The sequence below is a fragment of the Diabrotica virgifera genome, chromosome 8 (genome assembly GCF_917563875.1).
Source record: "Diabrotica virgifera virgifera chromosome 8, PGI_DIABVI_V3a".
In the NCBI taxonomy this organism is placed as follows: Eukaryota; Metazoa; Arthropoda; class Insecta; order Coleoptera; family Chrysomelidae; genus Diabrotica; species Diabrotica virgifera.
In genome coordinates this window covers 170,835,433-170,862,858 of record NC_065450.1, presented here as the reverse complement: position 1 = coordinate 170,862,858, position 27,426 = coordinate 170,835,433, and the positions used below count along the sequence as shown (strand labels likewise).

The 27,426-nt window shown below is 35.1% G+C and overlaps 1 protein-coding gene and 1 non-coding gene across 2 annotated transcripts in view; both read right to left on the bottom strand.

Annotated features, from left to right (window-relative positions):
• LOC114336588 (uncharacterized) overlaps positions 1–27,426 on the bottom strand; it is a 944,943-nt gene that overhangs the window by 493,597 nt on the left and 423,920 nt on the right. Inside the window, exon 3 of the mRNA XM_050659329.1 lies at positions 25,385–25,520. Within this exon, the coding sequence (XP_050515286.1) occupies positions 25,385–25,520 (136 nt within the window). The remainder of the gene's footprint in view (positions 1–25,384; positions 25,521–27,426) is intronic.
• Positions 24,992–25,063, bottom strand: Trnas-uga (transfer RNA serine (anticodon UGA)). Its single transcript has one exon. It is a non-coding gene; the product is annotated as a tRNA-Ser (tRNA).

Below are 27,426 nucleotides of genomic sequence, written 5' to 3'. Positions count from 1 at the left end.
GTTAAATGAATTATACTTTTGGAGCTCGATAATTTCTGAACGGCTTAACCGATTTTGATCATTAAACATTAGATGACATATATTGGCAAGTAGTATCTGATGCATCCAAGGTCAAGTATAATAACTAAACGTATTACAGGAATTATTGAGCTTGAAAAACCGTTGTTCCCATAAGAATCAGATTTAATCATATTTATGAAGCCTATAACTTAAAAATTCAAATTTTCTTAGATATGAGGTATACACCGTTAGACGCGTCTAGAGTCCTCCTACAAACGCTCAGTTATTGCCGTAATTCGCAGTTTGAAATTTTGAATAATTGTCGAAAAAATAAAATTTTCAAAGTTTAATTTCTCACTATTTTGACTATACTGAGACGTTTGTAGGTATGATATTGACCGCCTAGGCAACATTTGAAAGCTTAACCCAACGCTATTGATTTGGTGTATTTGTGGTTCTCCTGTCTCTTCTTGAACTTAAGATATATACCCCCAAAAAATATGCCGTTTTGTACACAACCAGTCCTATAGCTGGCTTATAGGTGGTCAAAAGTCACAAACTACACAGGTTCTGAATCGGCCCTGACCCCTATTAAAACACAGAAAAAAAATTCAGATCGGTGTAACTTGTTCAAACACATACATACATACATATCCACAAACATTTTCCCCTTTTTAAATAAAAATTGGGTCACATTTCTGAGCTCGGTAACTTTTGAATGGTATAACTGATTTTAAAAATTAGACATGCGTTGGAAAGGTAATGATCAGTACTATCAGAAGCCGTATAGGTCGGACTTAAATTTTTGAAATTTCTGTGAATTTTGGAGACAAGAACGAAAAACAGACCATAAATGGAAAGGGCCGTAAAATCCACACCCTTAGACCAAACTGAAAAGTTGACATATGGATGTGCGAGTCTTTTCCTAAACTTTAAGATGAGATTTGGCCCAATTTTCAATTCAGTCAGATTTAGAAAATCGAAAATTTCGTGTATATATAGTATCGCATGTAGGGGTATTTTGCGGCATAAAGTTGGCATATGGATGGTCCAGTCTGCTCCTAAACTTTAAGATGGAATTTGGCCCAATTTTCAATTCAGTCAGATTTAGAAACGGTTTAAAAAGAGTTTATATGTATATAAGGCTCTAGGCTCACAAATCAACCTAAATAATACAGTAGCTGCAGGAATTAATAGACGTATGTATGTATCTAACAAGAAATACAGAGGCGAATAGGCCTGACACAGACAGCATTTGGTAAACTAAGTCATGTACAAATGAGTCAGTGTAAAAAGTTCAATTCCCATGTGTCTCAAGCGAAAGGTTTATAACCAATCGATGGCTTAGTGTGAAAACCTCGTATCTCGTTTTACAGAAAATTTTACAGGAGTGACTTTAAACTGAATTTCTGCATGCCCTAACCTAAAATATATGTGAAGAAATTAATGTGTAACGATCTAGATGTATTCAGAATCAAAATACGTAAAATGAAATGCCTGTTTTTAAGATAGAGTATGCAAAAATTCAGTTTAAAGTCTGACCTGTAAAATTTTCTGTGAAATGAGATAGGAGGTTTTCACACTAAGCCATCGCAATGTGTTTTGCCTGAACAAACTTATGGAGAAGAGACTTTAACATTGATGCAAAAATTCGCTAATAAACTCAGAGTTACATAACGAGCCATGGAACGTGCACTGCTGAACGTGAGCCTTCGAGACCACATAACAAACCAACAAGATGGTGAACACAAGATAGACGGTGGACAGGGCGAATCATGTGATGGAGGCACAGAAACTTTAAAAAATGCCGAGAACGACCACCGACTAGGTGACCAATGACATAAAAAGGGTAGCAGGAAACTGGCTACGAGCTGTCCAGTGTCCAGTGTAGAGAACACTGGAAGAAACTGAGACAGGCCTATGTCCAGCAGCGGACGCAATTAGCTGATTGATAATGATTATGGATAAAAGAAACTTTTAATGCCAAACATAATCACAACAAGCAAGCAAGCAATTTGATTCAACCCGACCTGTGGGATGTGTCCACCTTATCGAAAAAGTACATTCGGGTGTAACAATTCATTGGAGCGAGGTGTTTTGACCCGAGTATGAACAGGGATCACCCCACCTCGCTCCAATGCCCCAGGCCATCCCTTTCCCCCCATAGCACGCTGATGCGCGATGGGGGCACAACTATCGTAGCCAAGTGCTCTTCACAATGGAATCCTGGGTAATAAGATTCCATGTGGTACCCTAATCGAATGCAAAAAAAACTAGGCCAGCGTGAAGCGCTCTATGCCTTTATCTTCTTACTTACTTATCCGCGGAAACTAAAATTGCTTGCTTGGGCCCCAAGTCATTGTACCGAGCCCCATTGAGCTCTGTCCAATGACTTGTTGCTCGAGTTTTTTTGAGTGTTTTTTGGTTTTTATTTTTTTTTGGGGGCTTACGCCTTTTTTGTATTTTATATATTTTTTTGGGGGCTTACGCCCTTCTGTAATTTTCTATTACTGTCTTACCTTGAGGTGATCGTGGTATTGAACCTACGTGTGTTACGTTATCTTCGGCACTTGTTGTTTTCGAGCTACGAACCGTTCACTGTTTTCACTATTTTTCCCATTTCACAATATTTGCTGTTTTGGACGTTTGTGTTTCCATCGGTGGAACGCATCGTACCCTAGCATCTCTCGCAGTATGTGACTTGGGTGGTGCTCCAGTTCCGCGAATTTGACCCTTGCCTTGTCTGTCATCATTTCGGTGACTCTCACCTGTTGAAGTTCTCTGAACAGGAATCTTTCTGCTACGTATCTTGGGACTCTGGCTGCTTCTCTTAAGCTGCTGTTATGGACCGCTTGTATCTTCTTTTTGTGGGTGTTACATACTTGTCCCCATGCGAGAGATGCGTATGTTAATACCGGTAATATTATGCTGTTTATTAATCTTAACCTTGTTTTTAGTCTTAGTTTACTTTTTCTACCTGTGAGTCCTCTTAATGTTGCTCTCGCTATGTTGGCCTTCTGGACTGTGGCTTCTACATGTTTTTGGAAGGTTAATCCTTTGTCCATGATGACACCTAGGTATTTAGCTTCATTTTTCCACTCGATGGGGGTGTTCTGCACTGTCAGCTGTTCTTCTGGCTGTTGTCTTCCCTTCTTGTATAGTACCGCTTGCGTCTTTTCTGAGTTTATGGCTATCTTCCATTTTATACTCCATTCCTCGATGTCTTCTAACGCTGTTTGCAGGTTGGTCACTGCTATGTCTACATTTCTGTGTTTGGCCGCTATCGCTGTATCATCGGCGTAGAGGCTCATTAGGGTCCCTGGTGTTCTAGGTACGTCAGCGGTGTATATTGTGTACAGCAGAGGTGACAGGACCGCTCCCTGTGGCACTCCAGCTTCCGGGCTCCCGAGCTCGGACAGGACTTGTCCTATCCGAACCCTGAAACTCCGGTCGCCCAAGTACGAAGAGATCAGTCTCGTCATCGCCCCGCTGTACCCATATCCTCGCATTTTATAAATGAGCCCCTTATGCCATACTCTGTCGAAAGCTTTGCTTACGTCCAGGAATGCCGCTCCAGTGTACTGCTTATCATTGAAACCAGCTGCTATGTACTCAGTTAGTCTGAGTACTTGTAGCTCACTGGAGTGCTCTGCTCTAAATCCAAATTGAGCTTCAGGGATTATCTCTAATCTATTTGTTTCCGCTTGCAGTCTGCTGAGGATGATTCTTTCCACTATCTTGCTGATAGCTGGGAGTAAGCTGATTGGCCTGTAGTTCTGCGGGAACGTGTGGTTTTTGCCAGGTTTTGGGATCATGATGACATGGGCCTCTTTCCATCTGTTTGGGAATCTTTTATATCTGAGTATAGCGTTCACTATGTTTGTAAAATACACTATAGCTTTTCTGGGAAGGTATTTCAGAGCTCTATTTGATATTTGGTCTAGACCAGGCGCTTTTCTCGGAGAACTGTTTCTTATATGTTCGTTAATTTCTTCCGGTGATGTTGGGGGAATAATGTCTTCCGGATCCTCTGGTACCTCTTCTTGCTCTTCTACTTCTTCCAAGAAGTCATCGTCTTCGTCTACATGGAAGTTTAGCCTGCATTCACTTTCGAGTGTGGACCTCATCGCCTCAGCTTTTTCTTCTATGGAGTATACTATGCCGTTTACTCCGTGTAATGGGGGGATGGGTTTTCTATCGCTTTTTAGCATTTTCTGAAGCTTCCAGACGTTTTTCATGTTTGAGTCTGTTTCTTCCATCTCTTGTACGTAGTTTTCCCATTTTTTGCTGCGGTGTAGTCGAAGAGCCGTCTTCACCTCTCTATTTAGTGTATTTGCCCAGGTTTTGTCTACTCTGTTTCTCGTTCTTCTGGCTATTTGCTTCGCTCTGTTCTTTTCCCTTATAAGACCTTTTATTTCTTGTGTTATGTCTTTGAACCTTCCCGTGTGGATCTCGACTTCTTCTTCCGTTGTGCTGTTTCTAATTGCTTCTTGTATGGTGTTTTCTAATTCTAGGACTTTTTCTTCTATTTGTTCTGGGTCGGTTAGAATTGGTACTATATTTATTCTTTCACTAACTAGTCTTTTGTAATTTGTCCACTTTATTTTCTTTTTAGTTCTCTTCGGTTTGTTTGTTTCTTCCCATGTTCCTATTTCTAGTAGAATGGGGTTGTGATCTGTGGTTCCTTCATTTAGTGTGATTAATTCTGTTTGGAGTCCTAGGTTTTTAGCAACAACGATGTCTATGTGGGTGGGAAGTCCATTTCCTGGGAAGTGTGTTGGATCTTCTGGGCCCATTGCCACTGTATCTTCGTTGTTTTCTATGTAACTGTTTAATAATCTTCCGTTTCGGTTCGTAGCTCTATCATTCCAGTTGGGGGATCTTGCATTAAGGTCTCCTATTATTATTGATGGTTCTGGGATGTTTAGGAACGCCTCTAGATCTTCGTCCATTAATGGGTCTTGCGGTCTTACGTAGGCTGATGTTATTCTGACTGCGCCGTACCTCATTTTCACTTCTACCGTTGTTGCCTCCATGTTTACTAGTGGTGGAGTCGTGAATCTTGTGTGTTTAATTCCCTTCTTGACTAGTATGGCCGTTCCTCCTGATCTTCTTGTGTGGTCGTTCCTGTAAACATCGTACCCAGGAAACTTTAGGTTGAAGTTGTTAGTGAGCTTGGTTTCCTGTATTGCTACGATGTCCATCTCGTATCTATTGACGAGTTCATCTAGGATGTTTTGGTTGGTTGAAATACCGCCTGGATTCCAGGAACCTATCCTCAAGTATCCCCTTTCTGTCACCATTACTCCTGTGCCTCCCTGGTGCCCAATATCACCTCTCTGACTACCCTAGTCACTATTCTGACTATGTAGTCTTCGTCTGGGATCGCTGTGGTGTTTTGCGCGTTTTGTGTAGAGACCTTTTATTTCTTGTGTTATGTCTTTGAACCTTCCCGTGTGGATCTCGACTTCTTCTTCCGTTGTGCTGTTTCTAATTGCTTCTTGTATGGTGTTTTCTAATTCTAGGACTTTTTCTTCTATTTGTTCTGGGTCGGTTAGAATTGGTACTATATTTATTCTTTCACTAACTAGTCTTTTGTAATTTGTCCACTTTATTTTCTTTTTAGTTCTCTTCGGTTTGTTTGTTTCTTCCCATGTTCCTATTTCTAGTAGAATGGGGTTGTGATCTGTGGTTCCTTCATTTAGTGTGATTAATTCTGTTTGGAGTCCTAGGTTTTTAGCAACAACGATGTCTATGTGGGTGGGAAGTCCATTTCCTGGGAAGTGTGTTGGATCTTCTGGGCCCATTGCCACTGTATCTTCGTTGTTTTCTATGTAACTGTTTAATAATCTTCCGTTTCGGTTCGTAGCTCTATCATTCCAGTTGGGGGATCTTGCATTAAGGTCTCCTATTATTATTGATGGTTCTGGGATGTTTAGGAACGCCTCTAGATCTTCGTCCATTAATGGGTCTTGCGGTCTTACGTAGGCTGATGTTATTCTGACTGCGCCGTACCTCATTTTCACTTCTACCGTTGTTGCCTCCATGTTTACTAGTGGTGGAGTCGTGAATCTTGTGTGTTTAATTCCCTTCTTGACTAGTATGGCCGTTCCTCCTGATCTTCTTGTGTGGTCGTTCCTGTAAACATCGTACCCAGGAAACTTTAGGTTGAAGTTGTTAGTGAGCTTGGTTTCCTGTATTGCTACGATGTCCATCTCGTATCTATTGACGAGTTCATCTAGGATGTTTTGGTTGGTTGAAATACCGCCTGGATTCCAGGAACCTATCCTCAAGTATCCCCTTTCTGTCACCATTACTCCTGTGCCTCCCTGGTGCCCAATATCACCTCTCTGACTACCCTAGTCACTATTCTGACTATGTAGTCTTCGTCTGGGATCGCTGTGGTGTTTTGCGCGTTTTGTGTGGCCTGGGCGTAGGAAACCCCGGCTGCTTGTGGTCGTCTTTGTTGTTGTGCTTGTTGGTGTTGTGGCCTCCTTGGCGGTGGTCTTCCCCGTATTGGGCACCTAGGGCATCCTCTGTAGCTGGCTGGATGGCTGCCTTTGCAGTTTGCGCAAGTTGCTTTGACATCTCTGACACGTTTGCACTCTTTTGTTTGGTGGTCTTCACCGCACTTAACACACTTTGGGTCTTTGTGGCAAGCGTTTTGGGCGTGATGGAAGCCCTGGCAGTTAAAGCACTGCGTTGGTCCATTTGCCTTTCGTAGGTCCTCTACCACGACCTTCATATGGCACAGGTTGGTTATCCGCTTTGCACCCTCAACGTCTTCGTGGTCCAGAGTCAGGACGAACATCGGAAGCTGTCTCTTGGGACCGGCTCTGGTGGACATGTTTTTCGCCGAATGGCAGACAATGTTATATTGTGCTGCCATTTCGTCTTTTATTGTCTCTTCTGTGGTGTTCGTTGGTAACCCTCTTAAAACCACTCTGGGTTTTCTATCCTCGTCTAACGGGAAGGCTATCCATTGTAGCCTTTTGGTTTTTTCTTTTGCGTCGTATGCTTTTGCATAGTCTTCCACTATCCTGACCATGCTTCTGTAATCTTCGGGGCTTTTTGCTTGAATGAGGGTTTCCCTACCGCTCCTGGAGATTTTGTTTATCGTGATTATTTTTTTCTTTTGGGCGATGCTGAGGATGGCCCCTGTCTCGCTCACGCTCTGTAATTTTATTACAGGCGGTTTTCGGTGATGTGTTACCTGTTGTTCAGGCAACACAGCGGTGTCTTCGTCTTCGTTTGTTTCCATCCGACTTTCTGACTCTGAGACACTGGGACGTCTCGGGGCAGGCGTGTCGCCACCTGAGCTCGTAGCTGGATGGATTGGGGAAACTGATCCTTGGGGCAGGTTGGGGGTGTCTTGCATCTGGGGAGACTTTGCCCTCATAGCGTTGCCTGCTTGGAGTTCCCATGCCGTCGCCTCTTCCTTTGAAATCGGTGATTTCAGCGCTGGGAAATCTTTGTTTTTTGGTTTAGCTTCGTTTCGGATATTTTTTAATCTCTCTTCAGCAGTTGGTTTTTGCTTTTTATCTTCAGGGCTTGGCTGTGGCTTCTTCACGTCAGAGGCTGGCTGTGGCTTCGGTTTAATCTGCTGTAGCTGTTGTTGCATCTGTTCCATGAGTTTTCTTGTTTCTTTCTGTTCTGTCAACAGGTCGTCCAATCGGTTTGTCATCTTCCGGAGTTCAGCTCTTAGTCGCTCGTTTTCTTCTTCTTTCTTTGCCATTTGTTCTTCGGCATTTTGAAACCTGGCCCTCATCGTTTCTATTATTTCTTCTAGGATTGCTACTTTGTCTCTCGGTTCATCTTCGCTCTCGGATTTTGATGTCCGTGCTCTTTTGGTCGTACCTCTGCCTGCCTCATCGGGAACTTCTTCCTCCATGGCCTCTACTTCCGAGCTTTTCTTTTCTTTCTTGTCGCTCTCTTTCTTTTTCTCCTCTTTCTTTATTTTTGACTTTTCCTTCTTTATCTCGCTCTTGGGGAGTTTAAAACCATCGGTTTTTGCGTTCTCGTCCACGGACGAGTATCCATCATTTTCTTCCGATCCTAATCTCTGAAACACGTTTGAACCCACTTTACGTGTGTCCTCATAAGTTGGCGGGGTAGGCGCCATGGAACGGGGGGGTGATCGAGATCTAGCTCGATTCATCTGGGGTTTGGGGACGGATTTATCTAATTTTGATGAAGCCTTTTTGTCTGCCGACTGGTCCGACACCACGTCGGCTTCAGGGTTGGCTCCCTGCACAGTGGCGCGGTTGTTCACGTACTCAGACAGAACTGAGTACGGGATCCTCTTGCTGTTCTCGTTCTACTGACCTAGGGGCCGGGGCTGCCCGATGTAGATTCCAAAGAACTACACCTTGCAGTGTCGATACCCTTACGGAGGCACAGTAGAAATCCCGTGACGGGCTCAAGTAGAGCCCGTCTTGCTTTTTCCGCTAACCGTTGTCTAGCTACGGCGTCTCAGAGAATCCAATAAAATCAAATTCCCTAAGTTTCACCGCATCCAGTCAATCGGCCTTTGCCTCTCCTTCTCGCCTCGGAGAGTGAGTATCGCTCAACTGGTGTTGCGCTTACATCCGCAACTGGACTGAGAAGTCCACAGTCAAGCTACCCCCACCTCGTTCGGCTGCTCTTCGCTGTTGCACCGCTCCGCTGGCACGTCTTTACTGTTCAGCGTCCGACGCTGAACTTTTTACATAATCACAACAAAAACGAAAATATTGATTTGAAAATTTAATTTTGATAAATAATAACAATCTATTTGAAATCACTCAATTCTAGGTACTTAAGTCTTTATTGCAAAATATTCAATACAAACTAACTTAAGATGCAATACGTAACATTCAGGTGATACTAATTTTAAATATAAAAAGAATAACAGTCCAGAGAAATAAGATTTTTCTCGTGACACATCCCCCTCCAGGCTGAAACCAAATTCTTTGAGTAGTATGGACATCTATAATAATAACCTATATGTTTCCTGCAGTCGATTTTGACGATATACATAGTTATAAACAAATGAAGATCATAAAACGGTAAATTTTCGCTTTTTTCGTCTATTACTAAAAAGTGAAGCATTCTAAACAAATTTGAGAATAAGAAACTCATAAATTATATAAAAAAACTTCAATATGGCGTTCGCTGAATTCAATACAATTCAATATGGCGTTCGCTATCCTTATTTGTTGCTTAGAAAATTGCAAAATAAGTCATAAATTTTGAGATTTTATAAATGTTCATAACTTATGTAAAAATTAAGTTAGAACCTTCTTATTACACGGAATTCTGAGACTTCTTGTGCTTAAATTACATTTTAAATTTCAAAACAATTGGTCAAATAGCTTTAAAAGTTATTTAATTTGTTTATTCCAATTTCTTTTTTTGCAACACTATAAATCAGAAAATTATGAGGTTACAGTAATACTTCGGACAGTTTATGAAAGAAGAACATTTATACTATTAACTTAATTAAAAAAAATACAAAAAGTAATTTTAAACAGTTTAAAATTATTTTGCAAAAACATGTCGATTTTTTGCTTACTATAAACAAATAGAAAAACTTTTTAACCGTTACCCGTAGAAATAGTATATTAAGTATGGAGAACGGTAAGGGTTTTATACCGATCGAAGACAATTATTGTCTGAGATCGGTTACCCTTAACGTTCGACATGCTTATAACGTTTTTTGCACGATTGATACCATTATAAATTATAAAATTAAACATTTTCGTCATATTGACTAGTTTCATTCATTTTATCAAGATAGATACTTTGGTTGTTAGGTAGTAACTAGGGTGCATAACAACAATGGAGAAGTGAGTTTTTATTTAGTTGTCAATAATTTTAAGTACAATTTTGATTATTATAAATTAAAATATGAGCGAAAGTGAATTTGAAGAAATTGAACGGGCTTGGGAAGAAGGGTGTTCCGCAATTATTCCCGAAAAATCCAAAATCCGTTATCAAAATACCTACCAAAGTTTAAAAAAATGGTGCGAAGGCAAGAATTTAAGAATCGAAGAAAAGACTCTGTTGGCATATTTCGTTCAAAGACATATGCAGTTGAAAGCTCCTGGAAGCCTCTGGGCAGAATATTCAATGATTAAATCTACCGTTTTTCTTTATGATGGCATTGATATTTTCAAGTTTTCAACTTTGATCGCGCCTTTGAAGAGAAAAAATGTTGGATACTACTAATGCATGCGATTCTGCAGGAGTTTCTGTTAGAAGTGAAACCACAGCACAAACAAGTTAGGTCTGGATCCCGCGTATGAAAAAAAATTTGATTAATAGCAAGCTGAAAATTTGTTAATAGCTTAAGGGTGTCTAGTCGGATAAACTTTGATATCTGGGAACACTAGAACAGGGGCAGTTTTAATTGTGGAACAGGTTAAAAATTTGGAACGGTCACACCACGAAAACGGCATATTTATTTTGTCCGACAGAACAGACTTAAACTCTCCGAACAGAGATTAAACTCTCATGCAAAAATCAGACTGCTATTTATCACCTGTCATAATTCCTGTCATTTGACATATTCTACATGTTCCACTCATTAAAACACCCATTTGGTGATAAATAGCAGTCTGATTTTTGCATGAGAGTTTAATCTCTGTTCGAAGAGTTTAAGTCTGTTTTGTCGGACAAAATACATGTGTCGTTTTCTTGGTCTGACCGTTCCAAATTTTTAACTTGTTCCACAATTAAAACTTCCCCTGTTCCAGTGTTCCCATATATCAAAGTTTGTCTGACTAGACACCTTTAAGCTATTAACAAATTTTCAGCTTGCTATTAATCAACTTTTTTTTCATACACGGGATCCAGACCTAAGTGGGATTTCATTAAATAATTTAGCAAATTGTACCATAAGTTTCAATATTAATAAATAATTCGTTAGTTTTCTTTATTCTTTCAAAAAATAAATTAAAATTAAGAGATTTTTTAACTCGACGGTAAGTGAATTACTTACCGTCGAGTTGGAGTACTTACCGTCGAGTTGGATTACTTACCGTCGAGTTGCTAGTAAATGTCACCTACTGACGTAAAATCTGTCACGGTAAACAGTCAAAAATGATCAATCGTGCAAAAAATTATTTTATCTACTCTATGTCATATTATGTGTAAGTTTTTACTTTGTGAAAACTGTCATTATATGGGCCATTCCACGAACATACGCCTGTTTTGGATTACTTCGACAACGAATATTTTACTGTGCAACATAAGAAGTACGAAAGTAAATGGCGCTAATAATTATTCCAATAAACAACAATGTAATTTGCGATTTACTTTCGTTCTTCTTATTTTGCACAGTAAAATATTCGTTGTCGAAGTAATCCAAAACAGGCGTATGTTCGTGGAATAGGGTATAGATAGCAGTGCGTGAAGGGTTTAAAGTGTGCGTGAAGTAACAATGTATTTTAAATGAGACTTACTTTTTTCTACGGCCGTGCTAAAAGAGCCACTTTCACGCACGCATTTCGTTCCCGAAAGTTGCACTTTCCCGCACGGCGTGCGTGAAAGTAAATTTTCCCGCATGGCGTGCAGGAAAGTAAAATACGTTTTAATATGGCATTATAATATATTATAATACATGCAATAAACTAATGATTAGATATTATTTACTAATTTATTTCAAATTTATCTTATTGTGTTCATGTTTTAATGAAATTAGCGCGATTATTTCATTCATAGGATATTCTGACTAATAGAAAGCTACAGAAATCTGAATTAAATTGATAATTTTTGATAATCTCTCGTCGTTCAGTATATTACATCAGATGCCCTTCGTTGCTACGAAAAAATACATTCAGTGACATTAATGACAATTAACGTTTTAAAAATTATAAAAGTGATGACTTTCAATCGTCAAATATTTATAAAAACTGTGTGTTTAATGGTACTTACATAAATAAATTACAATAAAATTTTGGTTTCGAACAGTTTTATTCATGAAATAATCGCAACAAATTGCACTCGACCTCTGAAATTAATATAGAATTTCAGAGCTCTTGTGCAATTACTACTGATAATTCAATGAAATAAAATTATTTTGACATAATATTTAAAAGTCAAATCAGTAGACTTAAGGTTTGTTCCAACTCGATACAAAACCGTTCTTGAACGGTTCGTGAACCGTGCAGTAACGAAAAATGTGTTACTGCGCATAAGTATTCGTTATTGCGCATGCGCGTAACGATTCAAGAACGGTTTTGTATCGAGTTGGAACAAACCTAATTACAATGGTTCTGAATCGTCGTCATGGAAACCAATATCGTCGTCGTGGTAACCCATTATATTGAAAGTTTGGTTTTGACAACCTTGTCAAAGAATTAATTTGTGTATTTTCACTTCTAAATAATAATTGATATAACTCTCGTACCATCAATGCAAGACTATCACAACCCAAAAATTGCCATTTTTTGTTTTTTATGAATCTGTAATGGTAATGGGTAGTCTAACATAATGCAAGAGTATTATAACTTAACATTAATATTGTTTAATAATGTCTTATATTAAATTTTGAGTAATAATACTCTTTCATTTTTTTAGACTACCCATTACCATTACAGATTCATAAAAAACAAAAAATGGAAATTTTTGAGTTGTGGTAGTCTTGCATTGATGGTGCGACTCTATTTTTTGTGGCTTTTTTCCAAACGTACGGCCCTAGAAAAAATATTGTTCCTAACTCATGCGGAAATTGTCTTCCCCGCCTCGACTGCTTGCCCGAACTCCGCTATCGCGTCGTTCGGGTCAACGGCAGTCTGATGCGTGAAAGTATCACTTTCCGCACTAGTTAGGAAAATAACTATTTCGCACACTTTCAATGGGTTTTTTGGCACACTTTCATATAATCAAATATCCTTACCTTTCGCGTTGTCATAGTGATGACAAAATATGAGCAATGACTTACAACAAAATTTTTGACAGTTTTGTGGTTTGAAAGTAGTTAGGATTTGTAAATGTCAAAGTTCTAAAAATTGTAGAATAGAAATAAATTCCAGTGACGAAGAGTTACAGTTTTTTTATTTGTTTATCGTAGATAAAATATTGTATGAAACTGTGCGTGAAGTACTTTTTGCGAACTTACGTGATGTATAGCATTCGCTCCGTTGTCGCTCGTGCTCTAAAAATCGCGTGCATTCGCAAAAAGCATACTTCACGAACTGTTTCATAAATAACTATTTTCATATTTAGAAAGACTGAATTTTTATACACATTTAGAAAAAAAAATTATTAATTGGCCTAGGACAATTCGGGACGAAATTAGCCCCCCCTTTTTTAATTCACATGTTCTTGCAAAAAAATGTTGCAATATTTACAAATATTTTTTTGGCATTTTTTTTTAATTAAATTAATAGTGTAAATCTTCTTCTTTCAAAGAATATCCAAAGTATTACTGTAACTTCATCATTTTCTGACTTACAGTGTTGCAAAAAAATTAATTTGGGATAAACAAATTAAATAACTTTTAAACTATTCGACCAATTCCTTTGAAATTTAGGGTATGATTTAAGCACCAGAAGACTCAGCATTCCGTGTAATAAAAAGGTTCTAAGTTATTTTTTACATAAGTTATGAATATGTTTAAAAACTCAAAATTTATGATTTATTTTGCAATTTTCTTAGCAACCAAATAGGATAGACATATTCAGCGAACGCCATATTGAAGTTTTTTATACGATTTATGAGTTTCTTAAAATAAAATTTGTTTAAAATGCTTAAAGTTTTGGTAATAGACGAAAAGAGCGAAAATTTACCGTTTTTTAATCTTCATTTTTTTATAATTATGTATATCATCAAAATCGGCTGCAGGAAACATATAGGTTATTATTATAGATGTCCATACTACTCAAAAAATTTGGTTTCAGCCTGGAGGGGGATGTGTCACGAGAAAAATTGTGTCACCAACAGGATATTTCTTCTTTATTTCTCTGAACTATAATAGAAAAATCTTAAATTTATCAAAAACTAAAATATACATTTGTATTTTGTATTTTTTTTTTTTAAATCGAGGCGAAATATCGAAAATGTCTAAAATTTTCGACAATTAATTTCGAGTGACATGGTAGGTATTGGAAAATTGGTCCAATATAAATATATTGGAATAGCCTAAATTTATGTTTCTCTGTACCAGAAAAAACTCAATATCAAAACTGATGTTTTATTTTTTTAATAATGTGACCGCCAATACATTGCGTTTTTACAAATTGAGATTTCAGCAATAAAACAAATTTATTGGTTTTATCTCCCGTGCTTTTGATATTTTTATAATTTTGAAATATTTTTATTGCCTTGCTAACGAACCTAGTATCGTCCAATGAACAAAAAATAATAGTATACGAGGAAACATAAAAGAATATTTTGAATATCTCACGCAAATTTTAAATGTAAATTGCTAGTTATTGAGCATTTTTCCAGTGTGCAGTCAAAAAAATTTTCAGTATCTTCTAGCAAAGTTATTTGTAAATTTTGTTTATATCTTTCGAAGGTTGGGTATCATTATGAATATTCGTATCCTGTTTATAGCTTTTCTTAGAAACGCTTAGATGAGCAATAATTAAGACATTCCCTGAGATTATACAGTCATGACATTTATCGCCTTCCAAACGCTATGCTTTCATAAAATCCTTCCCTGCATGATATTCAGCAAAAGCTGGTATTTTATTCCTTTTATCACGTGGCTACCGCAGTTTTTTATCTTTTTCTAATTATTCAGTTCATTCTTGTTTAAAGCCATATCTCGAATGCTTCCATTTTCCTCATCATAGATTTAGTCAGAGTGGCTATCTTTATACCGTATAGAAACATGCTAAATATGTAACATTTAAGCATTCCCAATTTTTTGTCGATACTCAAAGCTCTATTGCAGTTACATGAAGTTTCATAAATGAGTTACATGCAATTTTAATTATGGTTGTCTGGTTTTAATTGTCTGGTTTCTTGGTAAAGCATAGAAACTTGGTTTTAACCGAGTTCATGTTTACTATACTAAAATCACAATCAAGATGCACTAGAAATAATTAAACCAAGACACATTAAATGCTTCAAGGAGTACTCCTGAATCATGATTTAGAATGTATAAACTTTGTAAATCATTATTTGGGATTTACAATGTATATACTGTTAAATAATTTTTATGGGGAATCTTTAGAGAATTAATTTTATGTCAAAGACCAAAAGATCGTAAATTTTCATTGCCCTGTATATAGCCAAAATTTGTAAATAATATAATATAACACAGTGTTTCGTGGAAAAAGGAAATGTTTAGTTATAAAGATTCTACGAACAAACTTATACAAATTAAACAATAAACTAAAATAGGGTCGGATTTGAAAGTGAATGTACTCGCGTTTGGAGTAGACAATATAATGTTTCTAAATGGTATCCTAGAAAGAAACGACGGTAAAAAATTTGTTTAGTTTTAGAATATATGGTTTTTCTAGGATATAAGAAAATATTTAATTTTAATATCTCCTGGAAATTTGACAAGATAGAAAATTTGTATATTTGTTCTTAAGAAATGAAAGTAGGGATGTAATGTGTAGAGAGAATGCTTGTGATTGGCGAAGAAATGGATGGAGGGAGAACAGAGTGGTTGAGTCTCAGATTGATGAAGGAAAAAGATTGACTGTGTAATTAAGATCGGAAGGGAGCAGTCCAGTTCTAAAAATAGTAATTTTGTGTAAAGTGGTGAATTTGGTGGCCGTGTAAGCAGATACCAGTTGGGACGAAATCTTGAGTCAAGAAGTACAATCTCCTCGTGTTCGAAGAGATTTCAGTTTTCTGTCTGGAACGAGTAGCCGGTTTGTGTCAATTTTGCACAAGATATCGAGCTGAGAGAACAAATCTTGGAACTATAAAGATTGATATTTTTTATATCGAGTCGGAGACTAAATAGGGGAGAGATTTCGATCGAGTGCTGTTTTTTGTTTGTGAAACAGTTTGGAAGAGAGAGAAAGTAGCAGCATCCGAGGAGCACGTGTGGGAGAACCGAGGACAACACAATCCATAAGAAGAAGTAAAGACGATAAAAAAGGTTAGTCAGTTTATTTGTGAAAAGGAGAGAGTTGTATATTACATACCATATTTTTTTGTCAATTTAACAGCTTTTACAGCATAATGAAAGCTTGATAGTATGGAATGAGGTATTAACAAAATACGGTATGAAATTGAATAAGAGTAAGACAAAGAAAATGGTAATAGATAGAAATAGGAAAAGGATAAATGTGCAAATATATGGAGTAGAAATAGAGCAAGTCAGTAAATATCAATACCTAGGTGTAATATTTGAAGAAAACTGAAAACAAGAAATAGATATAAATTATAGAATACAAAAAACAAACAGACTATAATATTATGCAATAAACAGTGGATTTGTAAATAGACGAGAAATATCAAGAAAAACAAAAATGAGTGTATACAAAACTGTTTATAGACCTGTACTCACATATGGATGTGATTGCAGACAATAGAAATGAAATATCTAAGAAGAGTAATGGGAGTGACAAGAAGAGATAGAGTTAAGAATATAAAAATAAGAGAAGAATTAGAAATAGAACCAGTAGAAACTTATATAGAAGAAAGACAGCTGGGTTGGTGGGGACACCTTCAAAGAATGAGTGATAATATACCTGTTAAAAGAATCTGTGAAAGCAGAAATATAGAAAGGAAAAAACGTAAACGAAAGGTAGACCAAGAAAACAATAGAATGCAGTAATAAGTGATATTTTGGAAAAGAGGGGAACAACATGGAACGATGCCAAAAAACTAACAGAAAACAGAAAGGTATGGAAGAAATTTGCGAAGACCAAAAAAGAATAAAAGAATCAGTAACAGATCCCTACACCTCAGGGTAGAAGGGATAAAGATTATATATATAATAATATCCCATCCAAAACACATGCATTTTATATCGTATTATAGTTTTACGAAATTTCAAACTGTGGACTTTTTCGTGTCTGTATTTTTATTATCGTCTTCTGAAATTATGATTCAAAAACGGACAACGGACGATCGATCTTTAAAGATTTTCTTCTTATTTTTAAGAAAATTCAATCGTTGAACAAAACAATATTATACATAATAATAAATCAACATAAAAATGTTTTGAAGCTGATATCTTGTGGGATGTTTGACAAAGACAATTATATTTTTGATGGGATTAAGCCATAATCGGCTGTAATGATAATTACATTGTTATATTAACCTAAGGTTATATTTACATGGAAATCCAACATCAGTTATTTTCCAATTTTTCCTTTTTTCTGAACGATTTCCCGATTGGAAGTTGAAACATCAACAGCTAACAAAAATGTAATTACATATCGTTAAACCAATTGCGGTTAATAAAAATGTTAAGTAATCAATAAAATGATGATATTAAATTTCTACATTAAAAAAATGGACCGATTGTCATTAAAGAGTCCTGAATTTCAGGTATTTATTTCAGGATTGTCCCGGATTCGACTGAATTGGAGTTGATGGATTCGACCGTTACTTGATGGAAGTTCATTTTATCTAACAATAAAAGACTGAAAACGTTTGTTTTCTATACTTCCACAAAATTTATTATATCTAAGTGACTACAGCTGTTTCGGCGGAGTGCCTTTCTCAAGTAATATAGTTTACAATGTGTTTGCCTTTTTAATCTTCAACTGAAGAGGTTGAGGAGTGGGGAGCTATTTGTCTCGAGTTGGTCATTCAGAATTATATCTGTATTTTTCAGTTTATTAATTTCCATAGATTCTAAAAAAGATAGCTTAAGGCCTTTATTTTGAATATGTAGAATTTGAAACTCTTCATTGAAAGAATGATTATGATCTAGAAGGTGAAGTGCGTATGTAGAAGTGTCTGTTTTTCTATTGTTGAATGCCCTTTTGTGTTCTGCTATCCGTTTGTCAAAAGTTCTGCCAGTTTGACCGATGTACGTTTTCGGACAGTCACCACATGTTAGTTTGTACACACCACTCTGTAGTTGCTTTCTCTTTCGGCTTTTATTGTTCTTAATATATTTGCTTAAGTTGTTGTTAGTTCTGAAAGCTGGTGTTATTCCTTTCTTTTTTATGTATCTGGCTATTGTTGTTGTTATCTTGCCAGTATATGTGAGAGAGCAGAAGGTACTGGGTTCTTTCTGTGGTGGTGGATACACTAATTTCAGGGCTTTCTTGTGGAGTTTTTGGTTTAAAATTTTGTTAACTGTTTGTTCGTTATAGCCGTTGTTTACTGCTATTTGTTTAATGATGTTTAGTTCTATTTCGAAGTTATTTTTTGTCATGGGAATTTCTGTCAGTCTATGTATCATGCTATGGTAGGCTGCTAATTTGTGTTGTGTAGGATGGGATGATGAATTGTGTATAGTTGTGTCAGTATGGGTAGGTTTATGATATACGGAGAACTCATGTTTGTTGTGTAGTCTGGAAATCGTTACATCTAGAAAGTTTATAGAGTTATTCTGTTCTGTTTCTACTGTAAACTCAATATTATTATGAAGTGAATTAATATATGATAGAAATTGGTCAAGTTGTCTGTTAGTTCCTGTAAAGCATACTAGTATATCATCCACGTATCTCCACCAATATAAGAACTGTTTAAATACGGGATGTTTAGAAATTGTTGTTTCAAGTTGGTTCATAAATATATCTGATAGCAATGGGCTTAGAGGATTACCCATAATAAGTCCTGCACTGTTGTTTGTGTATATTTGATTATTGAATTCAAAATAGTCTTGATTTATGCAAATTTCAAGAAGGTGTAAAATTTCAGATGCAATGATCGGATTTGTACTATTATGGTCTAAAAGATTCTTAACTAAAACAAAAGTTTCTGTAGGAGGAACACTAGGAAAAAGATTTTTTACGTCAAATGAAATTAGTCTGGAGTTTTTGGGCAATTGAAAATGTTGTATTTTATTAACTAGTTCTAGTGTATTTTTTACGGTGAATTTAGGTGAAAATTTAGTGTATTCTGTAATAATATCTGACAGTTTTTTTGAAATTTTATATGACGGAGCTGTATAAAAAGAAACTACAGGTCTTATTGGGTGGTCAGGTTTGTGTAGTTTAATAAAAGAGTATAATTTAGGAGGTTGTGGGTTCATAATATTAAGGTATTTCTGTTCTGTTGGATTTAGTATTGATTTTGAATTTTCAATGGCTAGTTTAATTTGTTTTCGGTATTTTTCTGTGGGGTCTTTGTTTAGTTTTATACTGTTTTGGTTAGTTAAAAATTCTATTGTTTTGTTATTATAGTCTCGTTTGTCGATAGCAATAGTAGTGTTACCTTTGTCTGCTTTTGTAAATATTATGTCATGTTTTATTGATTTATTTTTAATTGAAACGGCTATTTGGTTTTCTTTGAAAAAGGAATTATTAGTTTCACTACATACATCAGTAATAGATTTTGCAATGATGCTTTTTTCTATGTTTTTGGCAGTTTTGTTTAACGCTACTTCACATTCTACACCTAAATACTCTAAATTTTTTTGATTATTATGTTGAGGCAAGTTGTGTTTGAATCCTTTCTCTAAAAGTTCTATTTCACTATTATTGAATTTAGTATCTGTTAAGTTTATAAATCTATTGAAAAAACTATGATTTGAAAAATTTGTTGTATGAGTATTGAGTTTTTTACTATTGCAAATTAGATTATTTAGTTTTTTACATTGTGTATTAAATTTTTTGTCTATTATATTATCTACTTCAGTTCTTACTTTAGAATCTAGGATGTCAAATTCTATATTATCTAATCTATAATGTAATTCTGAATGACATACCTTAATATAAACAGCTATAAGCCATAGCAGGTATCCACCAGGGTCAAACCAGATGGCTGAAACGGGATAGGAGCACCCAATACAGAAAACGAGATATTATAGCTGTTTATCTTAAGGTATGTCATTCAGAATTACATTATAGATTAGATAATATAGAATTTGACATCCTAGATTCTAAAGTAAGAACTGAAGTAGATAATATAATAGACAAAAAATTTAATACACAATGTAAAAAACTAAATAATCTAATTTGCAATAGTAAAAAACTCAATACTCATACAACAAAATTTTTCAAATCATAGTTTTTTCAATAGATTTATAAACTTAACAGATACTAAATTCAATAATAGTGAAATAGAACTTTTAGAGAAAGGATTCAAACACAACTTGCCTCAACATAATAATCAAAAAAATTTAGAGTATTTAGGTGTAGAATGTGAAGTAGCGTTAAACAAAACTGCCAAAAACATAGAAAAAAGCATCATTGCAAAATCTATTACTGATGTATGTAGTGAAACTAATAATTCCTTTTTCAAAGAAAACCAAATAGCCGTTTCAATTAAAAATAAATCAATAAAACATGACATAATATTTACAAAAGCAGACAAAGGTAACACTACTATTGCTATCGACAAACGAGACTATAATAACAAAACAATAGAATTTTTAACTAACCAAAACAGTATAAAACTAAACAAAGACCCCACAGAAAAATACCGAAAACAAATTAAACTAGCCATTGAAAATTCAAAATCAATACTAAATCCAACAGAACAGAAATACCTTAATATTATGAACCCACAACCTCCTAAATTATACTCTTTTATTAAACTACACAAACCTGACCACCCAATAAGACCTGTAGTTTCTTTTTATACAGCTCCGTCATATAAAATTTCAAAAAAACTGTCAGATATTATTACAGAATACACTAAATTTTCACCTAAATTCACCGTAAAAAATACACTAGAACTAGTTAATAAAATACAACATTTTCAATTGCCCAAAAACTCCAGACTAATTTCATTTGACGTAAAAAATCTTTTTCCTAGTGTTCCTCCTACAGAAACTTTTGTTTTAGTTAAGAATCTTTTAGACCATAATAGTACAAATCCGATCATTGCATCTGAAATTTTACACCTTCTTGAAATTTGCATAAATCAAGACTATTTTGAATTCAATAATCAAATATACACAAACAACAGTGCAGGACTTATTATGGGTAATCCTCTAAGCCCATTGCTATCAGATATATTTATGAACCAACTTGAAACAACAATTTCTAAACATCCCGTATTTAAACAGTTCTTATATTGGTGGAGATACGTGGATGATATACTAGTATGCTTTACAGGAACTAACAGACAACTTGACCAATTTCTATCATATATTAATTCACTTCATAATAATATTGAGTTTACAGTAGAAACAGAACAGAATAACTCTATAAACTTTCTAGATGTAACGATTTCCAGACTACACAACAAACATGAGTTCTCCGTATATCATAAACCTACCCATACTGACACAACTATACACAATTCATCATCCCATCCTACACAACACAAATTAGCAGCCTACCATAGCATGATACATAGACTGACAGAAATTCCCATGACAAAAAATAACTTCGAAATAGAACTAAACATCATTAAACAAATAGCAGTAAACAACGGCTATAACGAACAAACAGTTAACAAAATTTTAAACCAAAAACTCCACAAGAAAGCCCTGAAATTAGTGTATCCACCACCACAGAAAGAACCCAGTACCTTCTGCTCTCTCACATATACTGGCAAGATAACAACAACAATAGCCAGATACATAAAAAAGAAAGGAATAACACCAGCTTTCAGAACTAACAACAACTTAAGCAAATATATTAAGAACAATAAAAGCCGAAAGAGAAAGCAACTACAGAGTGGTGTGTACAAACTAACATGTGGTGACTGTCCGAAAACGTACATCGGTCAAACTGGCAGAACTTTTGACAAACGGATAGCAGAACACAAAAGGGCATTCAACAATAGAAAAACAGACACTTCTACATACGCACTTCACCTTCTAGATCATAATCATTCTTTCAATGAAGAGTTTCAAATTCTACATATTCAAAATAAAGGCCTTAAGCTATCTTTTTTAGAATCTATGGAAATTAATAAACTGAAAAATACAGATATAATTCTGAATGACCAACTCGAGACAAATAGCTCCCCACTCCTCAACCTCTTCAGTTGAAGATTAAAAAGGCAAACACATTGTAAACTATATTACTTGAGAAAGGCACTCCGCCGAAACAGCTGTAGTCACTTAGATATAATAAATTTTGTGGAAGTATAGAAAACAAACGTTTTCAGTCTTTTATTGTTAGATGAATTGGAGTTGTTCACACTACTCATCAGCCATGCTCAATTCCACACCTAGATTTATTTTATTATTTGATTTTAAGCGGAATAATTATTTCCTAATAGAATCCAATTACATCCAACTGCAGCCTTTGAAATTAGTCAAAATTTATTGTGGTCTATTATAATAATTTTAATGAAATTAATATTATGAAAACTAACCCAATTTGACAAAATATACTAATAGTTAGAGCTCAGGAAATATACACTGAAAAAACCCAAAAATATACATGCAAATATGCACAAAAAACAGTTGAAATATGCACTAACATATGTTTTTGTACATTTAATGCATATAAATAAGAAATGCAATAATCCTTGTTTTGAAGGTATTTACTTATTAATTTTATGCCAATATCCTTAGCTGTCGAGGTCTTTAAGCTAAATAAAAGAATAATATTTATTTTGTGCCAAAGTAAAAATAAATATTTATTGAAATTTCGATCACCTTATCATAATCCCATCACATCATTATATTATCCATGTATTCTTTATATTTATCACCAATATTCTTTATTATATTATTATTTCAATTGAAATTATACATTATTAAACGTTTTTTTTTAATTTTCTACAGGGTTCTACGTTCTACCTATAACATTAAATTATCTTCACATTTTCTTATCTTAATAATATTATTTATTTGAACTATTTTTTGATATCCATCATTTTTCTTTAACACCGTTCAGAACTTTTGATATATTTTGTTGGTTTCCCCAAGGTGTTTAATTTTTCATATAATGAATTGATAATTTCAATACTTTGGTCTAAAGAAATGTTTCGCTTTTCCAATGTAGTAATATATTCAGCAATATTTACAAAATTGGTTAGGATATGTGTCAAATTACTTTTTATTAACGGTTTCTTTAAAACATCCACACATTTTTCATAGCACCTGAGTTATCTACATCGAAACTGCAAATGACGTCTCTAATTCCCTCAAAATTCTCGGTTATGAAACTTACAGAATTTAACCATGTTCCCTATCTAGTTATCACAAGTTCAGATGTTAAGGGCACATTAGGTAAACGATATTTATACACCTCTACTCGCAGAAGGGTTTTTAAAAATATTTTTTATATTTGATACAAAGGTATTGACCATTGGAAATTCTGTCCATCTAATTTCTGTTACTTTATTTAAAGCGTGTGCTAAACAAGTAACTAATTTGAAAAAAAATATTTTTAAATGTAGATCCCCTTCGCCTCCTTTATTCGTCGTCTTAAGAGATATTAAGGATGTTACGAGAACGTGGTTCCACGAGAATTTTCAGATTTATTGTTTGGATCTGAGACTTATCATTCCTCTTTAAAAAATTTTCTCTTGGTATCGTTTGAGACAAAAAAAAGTCTGAAAATATGCAATTTTAATAAATGCATATGCACTTATAAAATGTATCCAAAATATGCAAATATGCACTTTTTACATATTTCCCGAGCTCTACTAATAGTCATATAGATCCAGCGTCTTCTTCTTCTTCTTCTTAAAGTGCCCTCTCCTCAATGGAGGTTGGCTATTACTATTGCAAACTCTTCTCTGTCTTCAGCTGTTCTCAATAACTATTCAAAATTTAGCCCTGTCCATTGTCGGATGTTTCTGAGCCACAATAGTCTTTCCCTTCCTTGTTCGCTCTTTCCCTCGATCTTTGTTTTCACTATAATCTGGATCCAGCAGAATCTAGATTTATTTCTCAGTGAGAATTACGAGTATTGTTACAAAATCTTTACAGACTCGTCAAAGTGTGAGAAAGGAATAGGCGGTGCCTTTGTTACTCCAATCAATACATACCAATTTCATCTTCCATCCTATTTCTCGATCTTCTTCACTGAGCTCTATGCAGTGCTCAAAGCTATTATTATGCACATTAATTCTAATGACATTTCTAATTAAGTTATCTGAAGTGACTCACTAAGCGCCCTTCAAACCCTTAAAAATATTTATCTTAAAGGCTCTCTTGAGAAACTCATAAAAACTAAACTGATGCAGGCTCAAGAAAACGCTAGACCATCAGATTTATATGGATGCCAGACCACATTGGCATTTCAGGCAACAAAAAATCTGACCAGTGCGCGAGTGAAATTGCCGTATGCTCCGATATCGAAAATGACCAGTATTGAAATACCGCGAGTGATATCAAAATTACATAAAGATTCGTATTTTGTGCAAGTGGAAAAATGAATGACAATCGTCTCAAACATAACTGAAATTAATTAAAAGTGACATTACAGCCTGGGAACCCTCAAATCATAATAGAAGAGAAGAGTTGATGATAACTCGATTAAGAATTGGACACATGAGACTTACTCTACTCACTCATATTTATTCTCTAAAAGTGATCCACCTGTATGTGAAACATGTAATGTACAAGTTACTGTTAACCATTTGTTAATTGTGTTCCTTCGTTTTGCCAATTATCGCGATATATTATTTAACATACCTAACTGTGTAAGTAATTTATTGGGCACTTATATTCCAATGGACAATATTGTATAGGAATCTATAGGAATGGATTTAGCTAGGACAAATCTATAGTAATATTTTATAAAATTTAATTTCTTATTCTTTAGCCACCGCCTTTGGTTTACCATTAAGGTGGATGCGGCAGTATTTTCTAAATAAAAGAAAATAATTTGTGTGTACTTTGTGTGTACGTAAGAAGTTATACTTCTATTATATGATTTCAACGAAATAGATATAGTTTCGAACAGTTTATTTATATTTTATTTAAAGATTAAACTACCTTTTATTTAGTACTTTCCAAAAATTTTTATTAAAACAATACCAAAAATTAAAAAAAAATAGAAAACACCCGGATTTGAACCGGGGACCTCTTGATCTCAAATCGAACGCTCTACCACTGAGCTATGCTCCTTTTGTTTTTGCGGGTGTGGACGACGAGCTTTCTCAGACATAGTGTCAAATAGACCAAGTGAAGTATAAAAATACTTTAAATATGACTGATTATCTTATTCCCGAGGTAGACAAATAGATACAACAATTATAATAAATTTATTTACTAAAAACACTAATATATTATTTCCACACCTTTTTTGGACTAATACGTACATAATTTTAAACATTTAGCAACGAACTCATACTGTCTGTGTGCGCATGCGCGTAGAATAATAAAAATTCACTCTCAATCGCGAATAAAAAAGTAAAACTTCAAAAAATTATGAAAAAAAGTACTCACCTACAACATACATATATCCAGATTCCATAAAAGTATAAAAATTCGGTGCATCTGATGATACTTCACATTTGTATCTACCAGTCACTTCTGATTGAATATTTGTTAACACTAAGTTGTTGGGATTGCTCTTGATAGTCTAGAAATAAAATAGAAATAAATTGTAATATTCCTTACAAAGGTTCTAAAACTAATAGTAGGGAAGCAAAGTATGCTAAATGTGCAGTCACTCGAGCGCTTTGGGGACCTATTGGGATGTGAAGAGTAGGTCCTAAAACCAAAAAAAGTTAAGTAAAGTTTTCCATTTTAGTGGGGACCGTCCATTTTTAATTTAATTTTCCATTTCCAACAATCGTTTTTTTAGATTATAGCGCCATCTATCCATAATTCGAAAAAATGTTTCAAATAAAAGTTACTTATTTTTACGTAAGGAATCCAAATCTGCAATAAACAATGGGGGCTCCTATTTAAGATTTTAAAGTAACCCCCCACCCCACTTCGGTGGGGTGTCGTGTTTGATGCCATTCGATAGATTTTCAAAAATATTGAATAAGTGTATTTTACAGTTTTTCGATCTGATGTTCATTTCGCAAAATATCGCGTGATTCTGTGGGAAGTCGTGTTTGGTATCATTCGATAGATTTTTAAAAAATATTGAGCATTAAGTTTTTTAATCTGTCATTCATTTCGCGAAATATTCGCTTTTTTCTTGTGAAATTTTGGGAATTTCATTTCCTTACACCCGGCTCAAATCCTCAGATTTTTGAAATATACACTTCTTTGCATGTACTTAACTTACCTTATCTTAATCTGACAATTTCGAGATTTTTTAAGGATAGATTTTTTTTTCGGGCCCCCCTTAACGAACTCCTCTGTGTTAAGAGCCAATATATGGTAGAGTTACATCTGCAGGGTACCAGGTTTCTCCCCATATGCTAAACTGACGCGCTCGAGTAACTGCAAAAATCCCCGCTTGGGCTCCCCTACCATAATTTCTTATGGCACGTCTAATTTTAAAATTGTGTTTATAGGGGATAAAACTAGAACTGATTGTAGTGAGAATTACATTTTTAACTAACTAATGTTTGACACTTAGATGTCCACTCAGGAAATCGTTTTCAAAAAAGATTATTTTAAATAATATTCTGCGAAAATATATAACCACTACGTTGTTGTTAGTACATAAGTTATGCTTTTTTTTTAAATTCATAATTATATCTATCCCTTATGTAAGCTTCAATTCGAGTAGCCCTGCTCCGAATCCAATTGTTAACATTATTTTTATGGTAGGTTCCATCTTCAAGATCCAATCCATTCTTCAAGAGCGGCTTGTACTACATTTTTAAGAGTAGCTTCTTTTACGATTATCCTACAAATTAATAATCTATGAAGTTAAGATCGGTTGAGAAAGCAGGCCACTCCATAACAACATAGTTTCTTCTACCTCAAGGAAGACTATAGTGACTCTGCTGGTATACGGAGGTGCATTATTATGCATACAAATTTACTTATATTATATCAATCCAGAGCCTAAATTGTAGGTGCTAAAACCAAATTAACGTATCTGCGACCTGTTAAAGTTGGTTCGATGGAAAATAAAGTAGTTTTCACCTATAATAAAATCTTCGCAGGACATGATAGCTCCTTCTTTATATCTAAGAACAGATCTGACAATTTCCGTTCTTGCTTATCTCAATGATTTTATAGAAGCTAGTTTTCAAACGAAAAAAAGACAGCAACAGTATTCATAGATCTAACAGCAGCATATGGTACTGTTTGGAGACAGGGATTAGTATATAAACTGGCCCGTGTTATCCCCTGCAGAAACATAATTAACCTCATTGACAACATGCTGACAAACAGAGCCTTCCAGGTTATAATGGAAAAGGAGACGAGTAGACAGATAAAACTTAACAATGGCCTTCCACAGGGTTCTGTCCTTGACCCTTTACTTTTCAGCCTCTATATTGCTGACATGCCTGAAACCGAATCTCGGAAGTTTGGATATGCTGACGACTGGGCCCTTGCAACAAGCCACCAATCTT